Here is a 23,751-nt window from a genome sequence, read left to right on the forward strand (position 1 = left end):
TGTTTTGGCCTTCAAGGAAATGTGCGGCGAAGGTGCGAGTATAAGCAAATCAGTTTACCAAAAATAGAAATGAGAATTGCATAATTGAGTGCAGGATTATGATCCTAATGATGTTTTTAAACGTTTACAAAACAGGTCTATTTTTGACATTTCTTCCCGACAAAACGTTGATACTCAAAAATGAAAAATGGAAAAATGGAGGAAAACACAGCAAGGAGTGACTTACGACTCTGCTTTGTATAAGTTATACGGGACAGAAAAATTGAAACTTTCAATTATAAGCAAGTCAAAAAAAACCTTTTTGTTTTGCAGTGCCAATCCATAGGTAGTAAACTTACTAATGGGCGAAAACAAAGCAGCAACAAATCTTTTATCAGGATTCAATGTAAGTGGTATATATCCAGTTAATTGTGAAGAGGTAAAAAATCCTCCCTGATTATGGAATGCCTGTGGAAAAGCCGAAAAAGTCTATTGGCGAAAGTTTTAAAACATTTATTTGACGATTTCTGACAGCAGTACATTGTATTTTGAATTAAATAAATTACATACATTCTTCTTTTTGCGCCAATTAATTTAATTCAAAAATTATTTTTTGGCAACCCTGTATAAATAATGATATTAATGTTTATATTACTAAATAGAGAATTGAACGCCCTTTTAAATGAGCTACCACACGACCCCTATTCCCATTAAAAAAATTATCGATTACGTCATCACGCTCAGATGGATGACGTCACTAGTATGTAATATATGCCAAAAAAATTTTAATTTAATAATAAAAATCGACCTGTTTCGGGATTTTGCTCCAAAATCGTCCATTTTAGAGAAAATGAATTTATTCCATAATTTAGCCTCTCTCTGTAAAAAATCTATAAAAAATCTTACATGTCATAAATTTATTTAATTATTGATAAATAATTACTTCCCTAAAATTTTAATTGAAAATTGCAGATTTTTTTAAATCGGATTTTCCGAGTAAATTTTTTGAAGGAAATCGGAAAAAAATAACTTTGTGCAGAACTAAATTAAGGTGAATTTTTATTTGAGTGTTTTTGGATTAAAGGAAAAATCTTAGCAGTTACACTAATGAAAAAAAAAAAGAAGATGTAGGAGTGCTAATTTGGTTATAAATAAAATAACACACTTTCTGCGGACTTCTCATACCCCATATTACTAATATATGCAATCTTAAGATTCGATTTTAGCAATAAAATAACTGGTAAATAACTTTTCCCAAAAATAACATTTTGTCGATAATTTTCCCAGACTATCAACAGATGTTACGGTGGTTGCGGAGCCAATAAATCCAATAAACCGGAGCGCCAACCCAAATTCTGAGCAGTGTCAAAATGATAACGTTAATATCTCCAGTTGTAACTAATATCTAAATGAATAAGAATCGCTATAAATTGCGACCATCATGGCGGTGTTGAAATTCAATAGCGACCTCGAAATGAATTAGAAATTAGAATCAGGCCCATGTTGTGAATGATAACTTACAAACTGTATTATTGGTATATATTATGTTAAAAATTGGATCAAGATGTAGTAAAATAAAAATATTTTTGATATCGATAACTTACTTTGTTTTTCGGTAGATGGCCCTAGTTCATCCGTGACATTTCTTTCTTTGCAATTCGGAAAGGCCCAAAGTGTGGTACGTGGAAGAATCTGAGAGAAGAGGATATGGGACTACTGATGAGGGGGAAACAATCCCCGAAACCGGTATAGACTCTTCCTGCACTCTCAGATTTGACCATAGTATTATGCAGCTGCTGCATTTTCGTGTTGCAAAGAAATTGAGAATGTTTATACATTTTCAATTCATTTACTCTTTTATCTCACAATAAAACACTGAAAAACGTTTGTTTTTCTATACTTCCACAAAATTTATTACAACTATGTTATTACTACAGCTGTTTCGGCAAAGTGCATTTCTCAAGTGATATATTTTACAATGTGTTTGCCTTTTTAAGTCTTTAACTGAAGAGGTTGAGGAGTGGGGAGCTGTTTGTCTCGAGTTGGTCATTCAGAATTATATCTGTATTTTTCAATTTATTAATTTCCATTGATTCTAAAAGTGATAGCTTAAGGCCTTAGAAATCGTTAAGAAGATAACATAAGCAAAAGGGACTGATCCTCCTAAGAAATAGGATCTAGAAAGCTTACGCGACTTAGCCCCATATCGGGGTGTACAGTCACTATATATATATATATATATATAATTTCTTCCAGTTTTGTCGATCTTGGGCTTTCTGAGACCGATTCCCAGCAGTCCTTTTGACGTCGTCTGTCCATCGTGTAGGTGGTCTACCTTAACTTCTTCTGTCTTCTCTTGGTCTCCAGAGGCTTAAGGCCTTTATTTTGAATATGTAGAATTTGAAACTCTTCATTGAAAGAATGATTATGATCTAGAAGGTGAAGTGCGTATGTAGAAGTGTCTGTTTTTCTATTGTTGAAAGCCCTTTTGTGTTCTGCTATCCGTTTGTCAAAAGTTCTGCCAGTTTGACCGATGTAAGTTTTCGGACAGTCACCACAAGTTAGTTTGTACACACCACTCTGTAGTTGCTTTCTCTTTCGGCTTTTATTGTTTTTAATATGTTTGCTTAAGTTGTTGTTAGTTCTGAAAGCTGGTGTTATTCCTTTCTTTTTTATGTATCTGGCTATTTTTGTTGTTATTTTGCCAGTATATGTGAGAGAGCAGAAGGTGCTGGGTTCTTTCTGTGGTGGTGGATACACTAATTTCAAGGCTTTCTTATGGAGTTTTTGGTTTCAAATGTTATTAACTGTTTGTTCGTTATAGCCATTGTTTACTGCTATTTGTCTAATGATATTTAGTTCTGTCTCGAAGTTATTTTTTGTCATAGGAATTTCTGTCAGTCTATGTATCATGCTATGGTAGGCTGCTAATTTGTGTTGTGTAGGATGGGATGATGAATTGTGTATAGTTGTGTCAGTATGGGTAGGTTTATGATATACGGAGAACTCATGTTTGTTGTGTAGTCTGGTAATCGTTACATCTAGAAAGTTTATGGAATTATTCTGTTCTGTTTCTATTGTGAACTCAATATTACTATGAAGTGAATTAATGTATGATAGAAATTGGTCAAGTTGTCTGTTAGTTCCTGTAAAGCAGACTAGTATGTCATCCGAAACAGCTGTAGTAATAACATCGATGTAATAAATTTTGTGGAAGTATAGAAAAACAAACGTTTTTCAGTGTTTTATTGTGAGATAAAATGAACTTCCATCAAGTAACGGTCGAATCCATCAATTATTTACTCTTTTGTTTGAGTATTAAGGAATCTTTCTTGTTGGAGCTTTTACCACGCTGAGCAGATCAGTTGTGAATTATTTAAAATTCTCTCATCTTAATTTCCTCGGCATCCTGTATGATTTATAAATTTAGAAAATCTCAGGAGGTGTAACCAAAGAAAGTATTCCACCTGTTGTCAATCTGGTGGTACGGAGGCGATATTTATTGTCGTTTTCTGTGCTACTTCGATTGATAACTTACTTTACTTTCGTCTTCTTCTTTAAGTCCGTCTCCTATCGGAGGATGGAAATCATCACAGCTATTCTTATTTTACTGGCGGCTGCCCTAAATAGGTCGATGGAACTGCAGCCGAACCATTCCCTCAGATTTCTTAACCAAGATATTCTGCGCCTACCGATACTTCTCTTACCCCTGATTTTACCCTGAATGATCAGTCTCAGCAGCGAGTATTTGTCACCTCTCATAACATGGCCAAAGTATTCAAGCTTTCTTCTTTTAACAGTAAGTACAACTTCACATCCTTTTCCGATCCGACGTAAAATTTCGGCATTCGTCACGTGGTCCACCCAAGATACAAGTAGCATTCTACGGTAACACCACATCTCAAAAGCTTCAATGTTTTTAATGCTGCCCATCTTGATGGTCCATGACTCAACTCCGTATAATAAAGTGGAGAAGATATAACACCGCAGCATACGCACTCTCAGATCAAGATTTATGTCACGACTACAGAGAAATATTTTCATCTTGTCAAATGCTGATCTAGCTATTTCTATTCTTGCTCTTATTTCTTTTGTTTGATCGCCTGTATGATCCAGGCAAGCTCCAAGGTATTTATAGGAGGATACCCTTTCTATAACCGTGTTATTGACAACCAAATCATTCCTGGCGTGTGGATCTTTTGTTATTACCTGTTTTACTTTGTAAAAATATTTTTGCTACAAACAGGGCAAAGGATCCATCAACACGCCTCATGGAAAAGTGGCCCCGGTCAAATTTAACTAAAGTTCGGTCAATGATAGTTCTCAGTGCGTAGATTAAAAATGTCTATGGGATCTATGTCTGAAAAACTATTATTCTGAAGCTACAGTCTTCAAGCGAGACTGACATTAAATAACATTGCATTTTTTCTTACTTCTCACTCCAGATTGTTAACGTTATAAATAAAAAAAATCACAAAAGTTTGATTTTAACTATTCTCTACACATTTGTAATTATAAGAATAACGCTATATTTGAAATAAGATAATTTTCCAATATCAAAGACTTTTATTTTAATTCAAATTTCAACAAAATAAGCCAGTACATTCCTGTTCAATTTTCTCGCGTATGTTGACCTTTGAATTACATTTTTCTCGATCAATGTCAATATCCCGAAAACCCTTAAATACTTAATCGCAACCTAATAAAAACGTTTCACCATCCATCATTTAAATATACATGAGAATACAAAATGTCCTTTTACGAATTGAGCCACACCTATAATGGATTAAATTGAAAAATGGCACGATTAGAAAAATCAAACGATAAGGCACGGGAGTTGGTCTTAAAATTAGGTAAGAGCTTTGTATACAGGGTGAGGCAGTTCAAGGACCAAATAGAAATATCTCGAGAACTAAAGGTAAGTGAATCATGAAAATTGGAATCAAGGGGTAGAGTAAACCATTTAATGAAAATATTTTCATCTATTTTCTACTTAGGTTTTACCGGAAGTTGCTTAAACTTTGTTTTGTTTTTAAATGGAACACTCTGTATTTTTAGAATTTTGGATTCTCCTCCATGTATTCTTTCTGAGAATATGAGGTTTTGTCATTTGTACAGGGTAGTTAAAAATAAAGTTCCGTTTTTTTATGAAATTTAGTAGCAACATTTGTAGAATTGTAGAATCCTGTAGAATAGTACTGATTTGACATTAAAAACTCTATTTATGTTCAAATGATGTTTAATATAGTTTACTATTGTTAAAAATTATTAATTAAGCATAATGTTTAATTTTAGTATACGTACAGGGATGGTCGAAATTGGAGTGAGTATTTTCTGAGTTTTTTTAAATGGTTTTAAACACCCTATATTTTAGTAATGCAAAAATGATATTTCATGGTACTTTTTTTATTTCTTAAGCACTCTCTATAATTAACTGCTTCAACATTCATTACATCCAAATATTCATTACAACAAAAATTACGTGAAATGTTATTAGTTTGGCCGTGAAAATATTCAATCAAAAATAATTTTTGGAAAATAAATCCAAATTAATCTAGACTGATCCTTAATTTATTAATATTGGTACTATAATATATGATATACCAAAATACTTAAGTTGTTAAGATTGTTGGTGCGTAAAATATTAATAAAAATATACAATATTATACCTAGTTGGCTATGAGTTTGACACTAAATTTGCTTAAAAATTTGACATTTTTGTAGTCCCAGTTGCTTTGTTACCATTATTAATATGAATTTTTCTAATAAGGAACTGATTAGTATGGTTTTTGTTCTAGGAGAGTACAACAAAAATGTGCTACTAGCAATAAGAATTTATCACCAGCAATTCCCTGTTAGATGACAACCAAGAAGAGAAATCTTTTAAAATTTACTAGAATGTTTTCGACGGACTAGATACTTAGATTACGAGAACGTTCTTACTAATATGCAGATTCTCAGTGACACTAAGTATTACTGTTGTTCTGAAGCTATTTCCTTGTGGCATTTTTATAATTACGTATTTTTTATGGGAAATAAGCCACAATTTTACTAAAAAATGAATTTATTAACGTTTCGAAGCCCAAATCGGGTTTCGTTGTCAAAATACAAAATACTATTAAAATAAAACAAACATGTTGTTGCTAAGTAAAAAAATTCTTCTAATAATTTATTTAATCTGACTCATTTATATTGGCAATTCAGACGTATATTATACATTTTAAAGTAGAAGACTTTAAAATGATATCGCCAATATTTATGAGTTGCGTTCCTGGGACAACTTTACTAAAAGATAGTTCATTCTATATGTATAATATATAATACGAAGTATTACATTTAATTCATTACAATTATTTACAATAGTTTTTGTTCGATCAGATTTCTCGGAATCTAAGTGTCCAGTCCGTTAAAACCGTTCTAGTAATTCATATTTTTTACATACCTCTTATAAAATTAAAAAAGTTTGATATCTGATGGTTGTATCTTAGACTTTAGACCAAGTAGAGTATCATAGTTGTAATAAAATCATGATCAAACCCGTAATTTGAGAAAAAATTGAAATTTTTTTTTCGATTAGAAAGATGTAATTGTATATTAAAACATAATTTTTAATTCCAATCAACTTTTCATAATAACAATTTATGATTATTCTGGAATATAAAGTAACGTTAACGAAATTCAAATTTTTGACATACCTCGTATAAAATTGATGAAATTTAATATCTGATCGTTTGTTTTAGATTTTAGACTATCCAGAGCATTTTATGAAGAATGACTTTTTTTTCGTAAAACTGATAATAAAAAAATTTCCCATGGGGTTCCTAGCTACGCAGACATACTTTGTATGCAGAGCTTCTGTTAAAGAATTTTCAAATTGTAATGCCATATTCGGATTCAGCATAATCAAAAACAAAATAGAAACATATTTGATCAAAGTAAAATTATGAATTCAACGATATTTTTAAAATCATTTATACATAACAATAATTGTTATTATTTAAACAATTAATTAACAATTAGCGGCAAAAATGGTGAGTCGAACTTTTTACTTTAACATAATATATTATACAGGGTGTTTGGTAAAGAATGGGCCATAGTTTAACCTTAGATTCCTGAGGATAAAATAGGTCGATTTAAGCTAACTTACCTTAGTACGAAAGTTTTTTACGAAAACGAAAGTTACACTTTTATTTTATTTATTCTTGAATATTTCCAGACAGGCATGGGGATAACAACACAAAATTTAGTAAGCGGGGGTTTTTGGGACGAGAAATCTAAATCCGCCATCAAAGATGATGTATTATCCAGAGGGCGCCACATACGTATTTCAGCGCTAATTTAATACGTTCAATTTTTCTTATGTCCCACTCTACATACTTTTTGAATCAAAACTTTTATTCTCATAATATTATTACTTAAAAAAGATATACTACATTCATCTCGCTAAACTTAACCGTTTTCGAGATAAACGCATTTTAAATCTGCGAGGCAACATAATTTTTTGCATAATATCATTGTAGTTACACCCGAAAAATAACTTAATGTGCGACTGGTATATTATTTAACAAATAATGACATGATTTCGAAGTCAGTTAAATATGATATAATGCCCTAGGGCGATATTTTGAAAAATAACGCCCTAGCCATTAAATTTAAATAACTAGTTATTTAAATTGAAAATATTGTTGGTGACAAATAAAAACTTAAGTAAAACTACGGTTATTCTTTTTCTCATGATCATCTTTCAGTGCGTCACAGTTTTTCGCTTTCTTTCTAACGCAATAAATTGTATGTGACAGAAAAAAAGGCACGTCCGTGATTACAGACATTTACAACATTTATTCTAGTTATTCTAGTTGTCGATAGATGGCGCCATAATAAAAAATAATAATTTTTTTTAATTAGATAATAATATTACAAATATAATCAGTATAATTTATAAGACTATACAATAAATCAAAGAAAATACCATTTTATAAATGCAAGAAACACATTTGATTTGTTTTTATTCCAAATTGAAAATAAAATGTGACAACTTTCAGATTTAACTAAAATGTCATGTTGGAATAAGTGTCATAAATGTGTATTATCACGCACTTACCCTTTTTCCTATCATTTGTTACGCACTGAAAAATGCTCATGAAAAGAACACTACCACAATTACGTTACCTACGACTATTGCTGCTAGATGTACTTATTTGAAAACTAATTTCAAAATTCATTCAAATTTTTTGCATATAAAAAGAATTTAGTCGGACATTAAACGTTGAAGGCACCACGGGTATTATAGATAATAACGCTTTCGGTCAACGTATACAGGGTGAGGCAGATAAAGGGCCTATTAGAAATATTTTGAGAACTAAAGGTAAGAGAATCATGAAAATTTGAATACAGGGGTTTTGAGGTATGAACTATTTAATGAAAATATTTGGGTCTCTTTGCTACTTCCGGTTATACCGGAAGTTGATTGTTACTTCGTTTTTCAAATGGGACACCCTGTATATTTTTACATTTTTGGATTCTGCTCGATGTCTTCTTTCTTAAAATATGAGGTTTTGTAATATTATACAGGGTAGTTTAAAAGGTAATTACGGTTTTTTATAAATTTTGTAGCAAACTTCACACCCTGTAGAATTGTACTGATTTGATATCAAAAACTTCACTTATGTTCAAGTGATTTTTAATAAAGTCTATTATAATTAAAAACTATTAATATAGCGAAATGTCTAATTTTAGTATACAGGGTTGGTCGAAACTCGTAATGAGTATTATCTGAGTTCTCTTAAATGGAACACCCTGTATTTTAGTATTGTAATGAAATAATATTTTATAGTACTTTTTTATTTCTTAAGCATTCCCTATACCTAACTGCTTTAGTTTGTAAGTTATTCGTAGTTCTTTAAGCCTAACATTAATTGCAACAAGAATTACGTCAAATTTTATTAGGTTTGTCGTGAAAATATTCAATCATAAATAATTTTTCGAAAATAGACACATATTAATCTCGACTGACCCTTAATTTATTAATACTGGTTGATATATCAAAATACTTACGTAGTTAAGATTGTATGTGTGTTTAATATTAATAAAAACATAAATACAATATTCTATCTATTGGCTCCGTGCGTCTCCCCTCTACTTACAGTCACGTGACACGCTGTCAGATTTTGTCAGGACGTTTTAACATTGAGTCTTATGGGATTATTTTGTTAAACTTGAATATTTTATTTTGTAGTGATAATAACCGAATACAATTGTTAGAATTCATTAGTTATTAATTTATACTGTAATTTATCGTGCAACAAAAATATTTTCTTTTTCGTTAATAAAGATTTATTGACATAAACTGCGATAGTGAGGTTATGTATACAAAATCAAACTGATAATCAATATTGGAAATAGAAGAATTTATATCAGATTAAGTGCGTTTTTATTTTCTGTTTATATTAATACATAATATCCCTAGCGGGACACGGCATTTTTATAAATGTCTCATTTAAACATACAGAAAGCGTCCTGATAAAATTTCAAAAAACCGCCACCATGAGCAGGTCGGTCGATTTTGCTTTGACACTTTGTTAACGCTCAGAGCGAATAATAGTTGGCTATGACTGACACTAAAAAATATGCTTAAACATTTGCTTTGCTTAAACATTCTAGTATTTTTGAAGTTCCAGTTGCTTTACTACCATTGCTAATATGAATTTTTCTAATGAGGAACTGATTCAGATGTTTTTTGTTCTAGGAGAGTATAACAAATAAAAGTGTGCTACTAGCAATAAGAGTTTATCATCAGCAATTCCATGATAGATGACAACCAACAAGAGAAACTTTTCAAAATTTACTAGAGCGGTTTCAACGAAATGGAAATTTAGATTACGAGAAATCGGATCGAAAAAAAAACTATTTTAAATGATTAAAATGAATTAAATGTTAGTGTCACTGACAATCTGCATATTAGTATGAACGTTTTAGTAATCTAAGTGTCTATGTAGTAGGTCGAAACTATTCTAGTAAACTTTGAAAATTTTCTCTTCTAAACTTTGAAAAGTTTCTCTTCTTGGCTGTCGTCTATCAGGGAGTTGCAGATGATAAATTCTTATTGCTAGTACATAGTACATTTTTGTTATACTTACTCTCCTAGAACAAAAACTTTACTAATCAGTTCCCCATTACAAAAATTTATATTAGTAATGGTAACAAAGCAACTGGAACTATAACAACAATTCTAATGTTTAATCAAGTTTAGTGTCAAAGCCATAGCCAACTGGATAGGTAGAATATGGTTTGTTCTTATTAATATTTTATGCATCAACAATCCTAACAACGTAGGCATTTTGGTATCTCATCCAATATTAATAAATTAAGGATAATTCTAGATTAACATGTACTTCTTTTCAAAAAATTATTTATGATTGAATATTTTCACGGCAAACCTAATAAAATTTCACGTAATTTTTGTTGCAATTAATGTTTGGCTTAAAGAACTACGAATACCTTACAAATTAAACAGTTAGGTATAGGGAATGCTTAAGAAATAAAAAAGTACTTTAAAATATCCTTTCATTACAATACTGAAATACAGGGTGTTCCATTTAAGAAAACTCAGATAATACTCATTCCGAGTTTCGACCAACCCTGTATACTAAAATTAAACATTTCGCTATATTAATAATTTTTGATAATAATAGACTATATTAAAAATCACTTGAACATAAATGGAGTTTTTGATATCAAATCAGTACAATTCTACAGGGTGTGAAGTTTGCTACCAAATGTATAAAAAACCGTAATTATCTTTAAAACTACCCTGTATAATATTACAAAACCTCATATTTTAAGAAAGAAGACATCGAGCAGAATCCAAAAATGTAAAAATATACAGGGTGTCCCATTTAAAAAAACGAAGTTACAATCAACTTCCGGTGTAACCGGAAGTAGTAAAGAGACCAACATATTTTCATTAAATAGTTCATACCTTAAAACCCCTGTATTCCAATTTTCATGATTCTCTTACCTTTAGTTCTCGAGATATTTCTAATAGGCCCTTTATCTGCCTCACCCTATATACCTCAAGCGTTATTATCCTTATAATACCCTTGGTACCTTAATAACTATAAAACCATAAAGTGATAGTAATTAAAAAAATAATAATAAGGGATGGTACGGAGGGTGTGAGGGTGCTTTTCCCAGCAAGCTTAAATTTGGCATAGTCTCCCCCTTCAAATAGTATTTGACGTGTTTTTGCAGTTTTCCTAAAAATAAGTGGTTCAAAAGTTATTTAACCCGGGAGCATTCGCGCTCCCTTCTGTAACGTGAACAGTCGCGTGTTAGATTTTATCTCCCAATACGAATTTAAATACGAATTTTTAACAAATTTTTATTTTATGGTATTTTTATTTACTTGCTGTTAGAAATATTATTTCTAACAATTATTAAAGCTTATTGGCTCTCTCCAAAGCCATAAATTCCACAAAAAGAAGAAGAAGAAAAAGTACCTACGCATTACTACACCCTTTCTCGAGGCACTTACGAAATTTTTTCAAAATTGCAAAATGTTTCATCAAGTTATCGCGAAAAAGGAGAAAATGTTAGATTTTATCTAACGGCGCGGCTGCTCGCGGGTTAAGGTGAATAGTTTTATCTGAAGAGCACTGTATAACGTGTATTTTTGCACAATATTTCACCCTGAATTATTTCAGATTTTTAAAATTGGTGAAAGACACTTTCTAAAATATAAAACTGCATTTTTTTCGCTTGTTAGATACAATTTTATACAGGGTGTTTCAAAAAAGGTAACACCCTCTACAGAATAGCTAAAAACCTGAAAAATAATTGGGGTTCGCTTAGTAACAAATTTTTGTAACGCCATCCATTTTCAAAAATCCTCCGCCTACGGCGTCGGTCTGTTTCTAGCAACAAGCTTTTTAAATATGTTATTAAATTTTTTCGCACAATTGAAGACCTTGGGACCAGAAGGGGACAAGCCACAATTTCGTCAAAAATGAGTTAAAGTAGAAATCGCACACTTTAAGGCCATATTAATGTCCCAAACAGAAAATTTCAGCAGTTTTCTCATAGATTTCAGCAGTTTTCAGCCGGCGCTGTAGTTAAGTCCCGTTGTGTCAACATTACTTTATATTGCAAAGAAGGAGACAAGCCACAGTAGTAATCAACATGGCGGCGGAATATTCCTGTGCATGTAAACGGAAAATAGACTTTTCTGAGTTTGTTTCTGAACACAGTGACCAAGATCCGTTTTTGAATAAAAGCGAAGATAACAAAGACTATACAGTTTCTGAAAGTAGCAGCGATTAGGAAAATATAAACTCCGGAACAGTAAGTTTATAAAATGTGTGGCTTGTCCCCTTATGTTATATTTTTCGAACCTAAAAATATTAGGATTGTTCTAAAGGTTTTTTGTGGCTTACCCCTTTTTAGTAAAATACCTACTTTATTGTAGGAAAATAAATAGGTTTATACCCCACAGACTTCTCGAGTTCTCTTGCTAACTCCAGAAAAGAAGGTGCCTTCTAGATGGAGACACAAGGATACCCAACGACAAAAAAAATTAAGCGCAAGACTAAAACAAAATCTAGTTTACGCATTTCTATATAAATACAAAAGGGAAGAAAATAGAACCAAAAAAATTAGGTGCACCTTGCGGTTGCAAAAAACAGTGTAGGCAGAAATTGGTGCTTGCCAACAGATTCTACCAGATCTTGAGAATAATGAACCACTGGAAGACATTGAACATTTGGACGACTTTCCAGATATTGAAAATTTTGACAACTGAATTATTTTATTGTTGCTTTTTATGTTCATATTGTAGAATATAATATTTTATACAAAAGGGGATAAGCCTCATATTTTTTGAAAAAATGTTCAAAAACTCAAAAATTGTTAAATAAGCATTTGTGTTACTTTTATTGTGTATTTAAAATCATATTTCCAAACGATTATGGGCTTTACTACCAAGAAGAATTTAAAACTTGGATTTCAGGATTTGAAAATAAGTTTAAAATGATGTTTTCTCCAAAATATTGTTTGGTGGCATGCCCCCTTCTGGTCCCAAGGTCTTCAATTCTCAATGTCAGTGAGTTATTACTACTGATAATCAATTTTTAGTTTTATCGTATGAAATATTATTCGGTAACCTATATTGCTCTTGTATTTGAAAATCACTTACCTACTATACTAATTAATGAAGATACTATAACTAATAACAGGAAGGCCCAAGGAGGCGGATATTTGTGATGATATAAATGCCATCGTCTTCGACCTATAAAAAAATAAGAAAATGTTACAAATAAGTAATAATAACAAGAAATATATTTTCTTTCTAAAACAGTCTGCCGTCGTTCACACTACATATTTGTTTTGTCTTTATTAGAACTCATTGGGCAGTGCCAGACCGAAGACAGACTCGGAGATAGTAAAACTATTATAATAGGGGAGTCAATAGAGATTTTGACTTCGAAAAAAACCAAAACAAGATAGAACTTTTTGTAATTTGGTTAGGAAATGTTTAATAAACAACATATCAAAAAGCTCTACTCCAGAAGTAGGTAGGTCCTTCATTTTTTATTAAACAAATGAACTGCGAAATTGGTTGTTTTTTTTAAATAACTACGAATATATAAATCTTAGAAACAACTAACTTGAACATTGAAAAATTCAGAAAATTTTACACAAAAAATCCTATAAAAAGATTTTTCTAAATTTAAATCTATAGCTTCTATAATTTTTGAAGTTATACTTCTTTACGCGCGATATGAGGGTGAATTTTAATAGGATTAAAACCTTTGATCCCGGCGCAGTCGCATTACAACTTTGTTCTGATTGGATGTTCAAATGACATGACAAAAATTATCCAATATGGCAGCTGTGGCACAGATGTGCCACAGCTGTAGGAAGATTTGTAGGAAGAGAAACAACAAACAAAAAGTTAGTTAATGGTTATACTGCCTTTTTAAATAGTTTTCATGTTATATTTTTGGACTTATTAACATAGAAGAGATGATTGTTGCATGCCAATGTGAAAGCCCATCAAACTGTGACTAGTATGAGTGCCGCAAAATTACTGATAAAAAACCTATTAGCTCGAAGGCGTAGAGAACTGTGGATAACAACAATCAACCGGGACGATCTACGATCTCGCTTATTCAAAGCTAAAGAATCTTACACTGGTAAGTGTTTTAAGAATAGTTGATCAAATTTTGTTATGATATTTGAACATAGCCACTTTGCACGATGCAAGTGACTGCGAAATTTATTAGTCGTTATACGGGCTCTAATTGGGTGTTGAAATGAGCTGTCAATAATAAATAATTGTTCAATATGAAGGTAAACAAATGTATAATATATTTGTTTTACTGTTGTGAGGACAGAAACAAAAAAGTTTATAATTGTAGTGATTTTTAAATAGTTTTTAAAGCAACGGGTACAGCAAATTTTTATCAATATTCACCTAATATATTGTTTTCTTACTCTATGTTTTGTTGTATTTTTTCAATTCTAAATCATTTCAATTCAAAATCAAAATAATTTGATTTACATAATTCAAAAATGTCAAAAGTTTAATCCGTTTAGTTAGTCGATCTTCGCACATAATGACACACTGTCTCCGTGGCGAAGCGTTTAATGCGAGTGAACCCCAATACAACGCCAATACCAGCCACGCTGGTAAGTTGGTTCGAATCCCAATAGAAACTTTTATTTTTTTTTATACATTTTATGATTGTAAGTATATTTATTATATAATTTTATTTTCAGAAAATACGTATTTAGTTAAAAAAATTTCCGACAATTAATGTTCAGAAATCATTTGTGGCATTTTTAATGTGTTTGTGTGTGTTTTATTCTTTTATTATTTTAATTTTTGGCACTGTTTTAATAAAAATGTTTGAGAAGAAGTAAGTATAAATTAGTTTAATATTTAAATAAAATATAAATAAAAAGTATATTAATTTCGTTTATAATCATATAATCATATAATAGAAGTATAACTTCTTACGTGCGTACAAAGTACACACACATTCTTTTTTTATTTGTAACGCTCAAGTCACCCTTCTCACAAAAATATTGGTGCACTGTGTACTAGCGTTCGCCGAAGCGTACGATTGAGATATTTCAATATAATTCTTTAACTAATGGATCAAATGAAATTTACAAATTGGACATGAAAGAAGAATAATTACAACACCGAGGCGGTGCCTTGGTTATTTACAACTAGTCACAAAATATTAGACTAACGAGCAAATTCTTTTAATGACAATCTTAAAACTAAAAACTAATGTTTGTTGAGTTCTCCCCAATGGTATTCCTCAATTTTTTTAACCAGCTTAAACCTAGCACTTAACACGTACATGACTCTACACTCTACACAACATTATTTACTATTTACACTAACTCGAAAGGTTTAGTTCTCTTGAGTCTTCTCACTTCTCACGTCGTAATATAATTGATAATAAAAAAGTTTCCCATATGGTTGCTAGTTATGCAGACATACTATGCAGTATAAGAGCTCAAAATTTTTGAATTTTCAAATTGTAATGCCATAATCGGATTCAGCATAATCAAAAACAAAATAGAAACATATTTTATCAAAGTAAAATGATGAATTCAACGATACTTTTAAAATTATTTGAGAAGAACTTTTTACCTTAACATGTATGTAAACTAACATAAAAAGTTTTAGAAAAATATAAGCTTGTTTGATTTTTTCCGAAACAATGCATGTCTTCGTTCTCTATTGACTCCTCTGTAAAACAAGTTTGCAACTTTTAAGTCTGGTATTGCTACGTAGCGCCATATATGTATAAATATCATCTTTTATATTAAAAAATATTTGTTTGTAATTGTTGTAACTCTGTTATAAATAATATTTCGATTATAATTATTACGGTTTAGTTTTAAAGCTGGTAGTTTTTCCTTTTTACTAAAAAGGGTAGTTCCCTAGTTTGGCTGTATACCATATAGAGGTAGTTAAAAAACTCAAACATGAAGTAAAAACCACTTCTATGTAATTGGTATATTTATTAAAAATCCCAATGTATTGAAAAAATGTGTCCAATTCAGAACGTTTTCGGACCTGTCAGTCCATCATCAGTGAATTCGAATACTTGCTAAATAGCCCCAGAACCAAACAATGGTTGAAATTATAATTCAATCTACATTATGTTGTAGTGATATTGAAAAGGCTAAACGCCGATGTTAAAAGATATAACCTCCGGGAACGTTGGCCTAAGATGGTTGATTAAGTTTCCTGGTAGAGTGTCACCATGTTCCCGGAGGTTATATCAATTATAATTTCAACCATTGTTTGGTTCTGGGGCTATTTAGCAAGTATTCGAATTCACTGATGATGGACTGATAGGTCCGAAAACGTTCTGAATTGGACACATTTTTTCAATCCATTGGGATTTTTAAAATTTTTAATACATATACCAATTACAAGAAGTGGTTTTACTTCATGTTTGAATTTTTTCCATATTGTTTTATTATTAGATTATTTTAATCAAAGTTAGTTTGTTACAAGTGAAAAATCGCCCAAATGCCGCAATTTTGCAATGTTTGTGCAATATCTCCAGTTCAAATTATTGGATCCAGGATCTAGGATCTAGTTCTAATTAGTATTGGATAAGGTTTTCCAAACATCATTTTGTAGGTTTTTTAGAGGAATAAATTGCATTTGGTACACATGATTTACATTAATTGGTTAGTTTACGAATTAAAATCATTTAAGTCAAGGGTTCTCAACCTTTTTGAGTCGTGTGCCACCTACAGTTCTTTTTATTATTTTTGGTACAACCAATATTTTTAGATTCTATTATCAAGCAATTATTGCACCGCAAATAATGATCTGTACCACCAGTGGTACATGTACTACAGATTGAGAACTTAAGTAGTAATTTAAGTAATTAAATTGTTTACAACAAATTCCCGTTACTTGCGATGCAAAAGCAAGTTTGAAATTCGAATTCAGCGGCTCAAAATACACCCGAATACACTCGTGTAATTCCGCGAACTTTGATCGGCCACGACATGGTCACGATGGCCTCTATAGATAGACTGATACAGTAAAACTGTTCAGTTTGCTGTTTAACCATGCATTTTTAGGCCTGGATCCCGCGTACCAGAAATTTATTAATAGCTAGCAGGAAATTTGTTACTAGCCTAACGGTGTCTAGTCGGACAAACTTTGATGTACAGGAACACTGCAACAGGGGAAGTTTTAATTGTGGAACAGGTTACAGGTTTCGAACGACAGATTACGAAAACGTCACATGTGTTTTGTCGGACGGAACTTCCAATTGATTTGTTACCCTTTCATTAAACTCTTATGCAAAAATTAGACTGCTATTTATCACCAACATAATTCCTGTCATTTGACATGTTCTACGTGTCCCAACATTAAAATGCCCAACATATTTGTTGGACAAACATTTTTTCATTATACACTCACCGGCACAAAATTCCGCCACACAAAATTTTTGATTAAGTTTGACAATTTATAACTTTATTATTTGTACTCCGATTGTCAAGATTCTTGCATCAGTTTGTAGGTACACTTCGCGTCAAAAAAAACTGGTACAACTCTTATAACCGAAAATCGTGTTTTTCAACTTGTGTAAGTTTATCTTGTCACAAGTGTCATTCTAATTTCTAGGGCAACGTTGCCAGTTCAACGAAAATATTATATCAAACTATGTAAAAACGAGGCTGAGCGACAGACCGCATTTTTTAATATACTAACAACTAAAACAATTAAATTGTAATTTTCCTTCATCTCCATTAAGTATCCATACATTGATTCGTGTTTTAGTATAATTTATGAAAATATTTACAGTTAAAAAATAATGATAGATAATAAATCTTGACATGACTTTAAATTATTATGTTTAATGTCAAATCGAGAGGTGTGATTGGTTTCTCGTAAATTGTAGGACAAAACTGCATTAAGTTGTGTAGAATAAATAAAACACTGGAAAAATTAAAAATTTGATTTGAAATTAATACAAAATAAATAAGTTTTACAGTGAACAAGTGTGAAATTTAAATATATGTATTACAATTCGAAATATACATTTTAAACGTTATTTTTTTGTATTTAGATTTAGTGCAATTCCGTTATCTGTGGCGTGGTGGCAACAACGAAGTGATTCACGAACAATAATTGTCAGTCTGAACGCAGGTTTACATTGGGGAAAAAAGTGTACCAGTTTTATATGACGCGAAGTGTACATATTTTTATGTCGTTTGTTATTATTCCGGTAACAATTTTTTTTGCATAGATGGCATTATACGGGGATTAATGGAAGTGTTGTACTTTCTACTAAGTTTAAAAAATCCTGTGGAAAAATTCGAGAGCTGATTTTGTTACATATTGCTTTTTGTATTATCCTGGAGGTATCCCTAAGATTTTGTTTTTTGAATTACCCGAATATCTTTTTTCTTTGACACAAAAAGAAGAATGTATGTAATTTATTTAATTCAAAATACATTTTATTGCTGTCAAAAACAGAAAAAAATGTTTCTTCATAAATAAACATTGTTTTTCGCTTAATTTCAATGTTCAAGCTGCCACCCACCTGCCTCTTGGTAGGTTGAATATTGAATTTAAGCGAAAAACAATATTTATTTGTCGAATAAAAATTTCTCTCTGTTTTCTGACAGTAGTAGAATGTATTTTGAGTTAAATAAATTACATACATTCTTCTTTTTGTGTCAATTAATTTAATTCCAAATAATTTTTCTTGGATACACTGTATAAATAATTGTCAACGTTAACATTACTGAATAGAGAATTGAATAACCTTTCAAATGAGGTAGCACACGACCCCTATTCCCTATTTAAAAATAAGGGGTGGGAGAAATGGAAGGAAGGGGGTTGACAAATGATAGCTGTATGTATCGTAAAAATGTGTCTCCCTTAGATCAAAAATCGACCTGTTTCTTCATTTCCTTAAAATTTAATAAAAACTGCCAAATATCGAAGTATACTGTTTTCTTTGGCCCACTCTGTATATTAGTTTTTCACTACTGTTAAGTTTTGCAGGAAAGCAAATTGTTGTGATATTTTAATTGAATTGTATTAAAACAATAATATATCTGTATTTCGTCTTCCCGGATTATAATTTGAAAACAATATTTTGACATTATATTTAACCTACAATATTATGACAAACGTAAGCTACCATTTCCAATCATTGACTGCAATCTTAAATTAAAGGTGCATGCATTTTTTCTTTATTAATAATTAAGCCGTATTGTTTTGTAAATAATTAGGTTATTAATTTTTTTTGTACATAGTTGGTAAATAGTTTTGTAAAATTAGTTGTAAATAAATATTTTTTCTACAAGGGTTTCCTTGCATTTCATTATTTTACGCAAATCCTTCAGGAATTTTCAGATTCAGATCGGTACCTACACTGCACAATGTATAGTTATATATTACAAAAGTAAAATGTCATAAGGAAACAGCTTAGGACAAATGAAATTCTTGCGACGAAAATAGATATAATAATATAATTTTTATTTATTTTATATAATAATCAAGTCAGATGGGTGATGTGATATAAAAAATTACTTCAGCCGGTACTCATAAACCTTATGTAGGGGAGCCCAAGCGGGGATTTTTGCAGTTACTCAAGCGCGTCAGATTAGCATATGGGAGAAACCTGGTACCCTGCAGATGTACCTCTACCATATATTGGCTCTTAACACAGGGGAGTTCGTTAAGGAGGGCCCGAAAAAAAAATCTATCCTTAAAAAAACTCGAAATTGTCTAAGATAAGGTAAGTTAAGTACATGGAAAAGAGTGCATATTTCAAAAATCTGACGATTTGAGCCGGGCGTAAGGAAATGGGTGAGTCCCAAAGTTTCACAAGAAAAAAGCGAATATTTCGCAAAATGAATGACAGATCGAAAAACTAAAAAATATTTGCTCAATATTTTTTAAAAATCTATGGAATGATACCAAACATGACTTCCCACGGAGAGGGGTGGGGGGTAAATTTAACATTTTAAATACGAATCCCGCGATATTTCGCGAAATGAAAATCAAATCGAAAAACTGTAAAATACACTTATTCAATATTTTTCAAAAATCTGTCGAATGGCACCAAACACGACCCCCAAGGATGTGGGGTGGGGGGTTACTTTAAAATCTTAAATAGGAACCCTCATTTTTTTATTGCAGATTTGGATTCCTTACGTAAAAATAAGTAACTTTTATTCGAAACATTTTTTCGAATTATGGATAGATGTCGCTATAATCGGAAAAACGATTGTTGGAAATGGAAAATTAAATTAAAAAATGGCAAGCGCCCACTAAAATGGAAAACTTTACTTAACTTTTTTTGGTTTTAGGATCTAATCTTCACAACCCAATAGGTCCCCAAAGCGCTCGAGTGACTGCACATTTAGCATACTTTGCTCCCCTACCATTATACAGTGATGAGCGCCAATAACCGGCAAAATAACGCAAAAGACGGAAAGCATATTAAGTTGTGAGATAAACAGAAATGAAACGTATAGACGTATCGAACGAGTTTGCTGATGCGTCTAAAGATAGGAAACAATAAATACAACGTAAATTTATAAGTTGTTATCGCTAAATTCCCTACCTCCACTAGTTGTATATCTGTTTATCTCACAACTTCCACCAAAATATATTCCATTTTTTGCGTTATTTTGCCGGTTATTAGCGCGCTTATCACTGTATAGTTCACATGTAAATATAGATTTTATTTTTTGATCCAGTTGTTTCACCCGGTATTAAACAAAATTGAAACAGGAAGTCAACAAAAATAGATGAAGTTCAATATGAATTTTTATTCATCAACTGCCGCGCGGTGAAATTTTTTCACTTTTTGTTTAATTTTTGTTGGATATTTTTAAAGATTCTTCTGAATTTAACACAAGAACGAGATATAAGTGGAGCTTTAAGATAGGTACATGCATAAATATATTTTTTAAATTTTTTCTAAGCAAACGTTCAGGATAGAAATGAAATACATTTTTTATTAATTTATTAAATATACAGAGAGTTACAAATTATTATTACGTTTTACTTTTGTGGAGTTAAACAGATTTACATAATCCATAAAAAAATATGAGTGAGTAGGTTTTGTATATACAGGGTGGGGTATTAGTGCGAGGTCCAATTACTCGTTTGTCGTAAGAGATACGAAAAAAAGTTATTTAGGTAAAAGTTTAGATACAGATAGGACCATAATTTAATAATATTTTCAAATATACAGGGCCACTCGTATTGCCATGGTAATACTTATGTTTTTTTTTAATGGAACACCCTATATATTTTTGCATTTTTGGGTTCTCCTCGATGTCTTCTTTCTTAAAATAAAAGGTTTTGTAATATTATACAAGGTAGTTTAAAAGATAATTACTTACGTTTTTTTATTTATTTCGTAGCAACATTAACACCCTGTAGAATTGTAGTGATTTGACATCAAAAATGTATTTAAGTTAAAATGATTTTTAATAATATAGCCTAGTATTGTTAAAACTTATTAACAAAACGAAATATTTAACTTTAGAATACAGGGATCGGTCGAAATTCAGAACGAGTATTTTCTGAGTTTTCTTAAATGGTAGATATTTTAGTATTGCAATGAAATGATATTGTATGGTACTTTTTTATTTCTTAAGCATTCCTTATACCGAACTGCTTTAATTTGTGAGTAACTCGTGATTCTTTAAGCCAAACATTAATTGCAACAAAAATTACGTGAAATTTTATTAGGTTCAACCGTGAAAAAGTTCAATCAAAAATAATTTTTCGAAAAAAAATACATATCTATTAATCTAGCTAGACTGACTCTTTGTTTATTCGAAAAATATCTATATTTTTAATAAAAATAAAAATTCTGGATTCAAAATTGATTGTTTTGAGAGCTGTGTGAACTATTGCAGAGTTCTAAAGAGTTTCTGAGAGATATCTTAGTGTCACACTGGCCTCCTTGAATTGTATTGCTTAATAACGATGGAAAAATATCGAATGTCTGTTCAGATTATTATATTGCTGAAAAATGGAGCAAGCCAAAGGGATTTGGCAAGACCATTGAATGTTAGTCGTCCAATTGTGTAGATATATTACCAACGATTTCTTGAGACTGGATCTCATCAACTGCGGCTCGCCTTGTGTGCAAAAAGGAAAAAAACAGTCAGACAAGATCGCGTTCTCATTATTGCTGCATTGCGAAACCGGACACAAACTGCTAAAATGCTCCAAAGCCATATTCAGCAAGCCCAAGGACCAGTAATCAGCGTTTCTAATGTTCGACAAAGGATAACAGAACAGGGTTTGATAGCTTGTAATACATCAACGGGGCCATTACTTACTCTTGATCACAAAAGACTCAAACTTACATTTGCCAATAAATACGTCAATTGGACAATACACAATTGGGAAAAAGTATCGGTTACGGATGAGTGTAGAATATCATCTTATGGTAAAGGTGGTCGAAAGCAGGTCCACAGAAGGGCTTGAGAACGTTATGCTGTCTGCGCTCGGTCACATCGGATTGCTTTTGGTGGTGGCTCAGTAATGTTTTGCACAGTGATTTCTATTGAGGCACAAATGGACCCAGTCTTGGTTGAGAGGGGCACATTAACAGCACGCCGGTACAAAACGGAAACCCAACAACATCATGTGATGCCATATTCTGGGTCTATGGGCAATGGTTTTCTGCTAAAGAAGATCATGCGAGACCACAGTAGAATTGAAACACGGCAAGAATTGTAACACAGTATCTTGAAGATGTTGGTATTCCAAAAATGGACTGGCCGTCTTAAAGTCAAGACCTTATTGAGCACATATGGAGCCTTTTCAAAAGACGTGGAAGACGTGGTATACCTGCTGCAACATCGTGTAAAGAGCTTCGAATGACAACACACATTGAAACTAATGATACTTGCCTTTTCTTGACTCTTCTTCTTCTTCTTCTTCTTCTTCTTCTTCTTCTTCTTCTTCTTATATTAGGCCTCTTGACCTGTTCTTAACCGATTTTGAGCTTGTATTCGTAGCTGTGATGTTGACTGTCAGCTATTTCGCCACCTTTTAAATGACCTTCCTATTGGTCTCTTGCCTGTTGACTTTGAATCTCTGACTATACGGGTTATTCTCTCGCTGTCCATTCTCGTTACATGCTGATTCCACTCTCGTCTTCTCTGTCTTCCCCACCGTACTATGTCTTGTATATTACAGAGATCTCTTATTCTGTCGTTCGGTATTCTGTCTCTCAGTGTTTTCCCAGTTATTGACCTCAACGTTCTCATATCTGATGTTCTGATGTTTCTTGACTCTACATTAAATTATTGCTATAATAACTGTAACTGTAGTGGTACATCGAAATTTTCAATACCTTTGTTATTTTCTCAATGTTTTCCTTGTTTTCCATTTTATACCTACTAATGATAATGCCGGGTTACGTGCTACAAAAGTAACTGACTCAGTACACAACTACCTTTTGGCAATTGGAACATTTAATTTAAGCGAAAAGCATCTTTATTTGATAAATAATAGTATATTACTTTATGAGGCGGAGAAGCATGGAGAGGGCAAGTCAAGAAAAGTCGCTTCTTTGCCGAATAAAGTATACTATTTTTTCTTCAAACGTAGCAATTTTCAACCATAAATAGTACAATTCATACGCTATTTTTACTCGAAATTAACTGTGACAACTATCAAAGTCGTCTAGATGTTAGAAATTAAAATAGTCTGGGCTGATTATCGGAGAATATGCC

The 23,751-nt window shown here is 31.7% G+C and overlaps 1 protein-coding gene across 2 annotated transcripts in view; it reads right to left on the minus strand.

Moving 5' to 3' along the window:
- The window catches only part of LOC114329229 (uncharacterized), a 1,335,969-nt gene that overhangs the window by 190,967 nt on the left and 1,121,251 nt on the right, over positions 1-23,751 (minus strand). For both annotated transcript variants that reach the window (XM_050641873.1, XM_028278274.2), the window contains one exon: positions 13,169-13,261. In XM_050641873.1, coding sequence (XP_050497830.1) covers positions 13,169-13,261 — 93 coding nt within the window. The remainder of the gene's footprint in view (positions 1-13,168; positions 13,262-23,751) is intronic.

This window comes from Diabrotica virgifera, chromosome 1 (assembly GCF_917563875.1).
Source record: "Diabrotica virgifera virgifera chromosome 1, PGI_DIABVI_V3a".
NCBI classification, from domain to species: Eukaryota; Metazoa; Arthropoda; class Insecta; order Coleoptera; family Chrysomelidae; genus Diabrotica; species Diabrotica virgifera.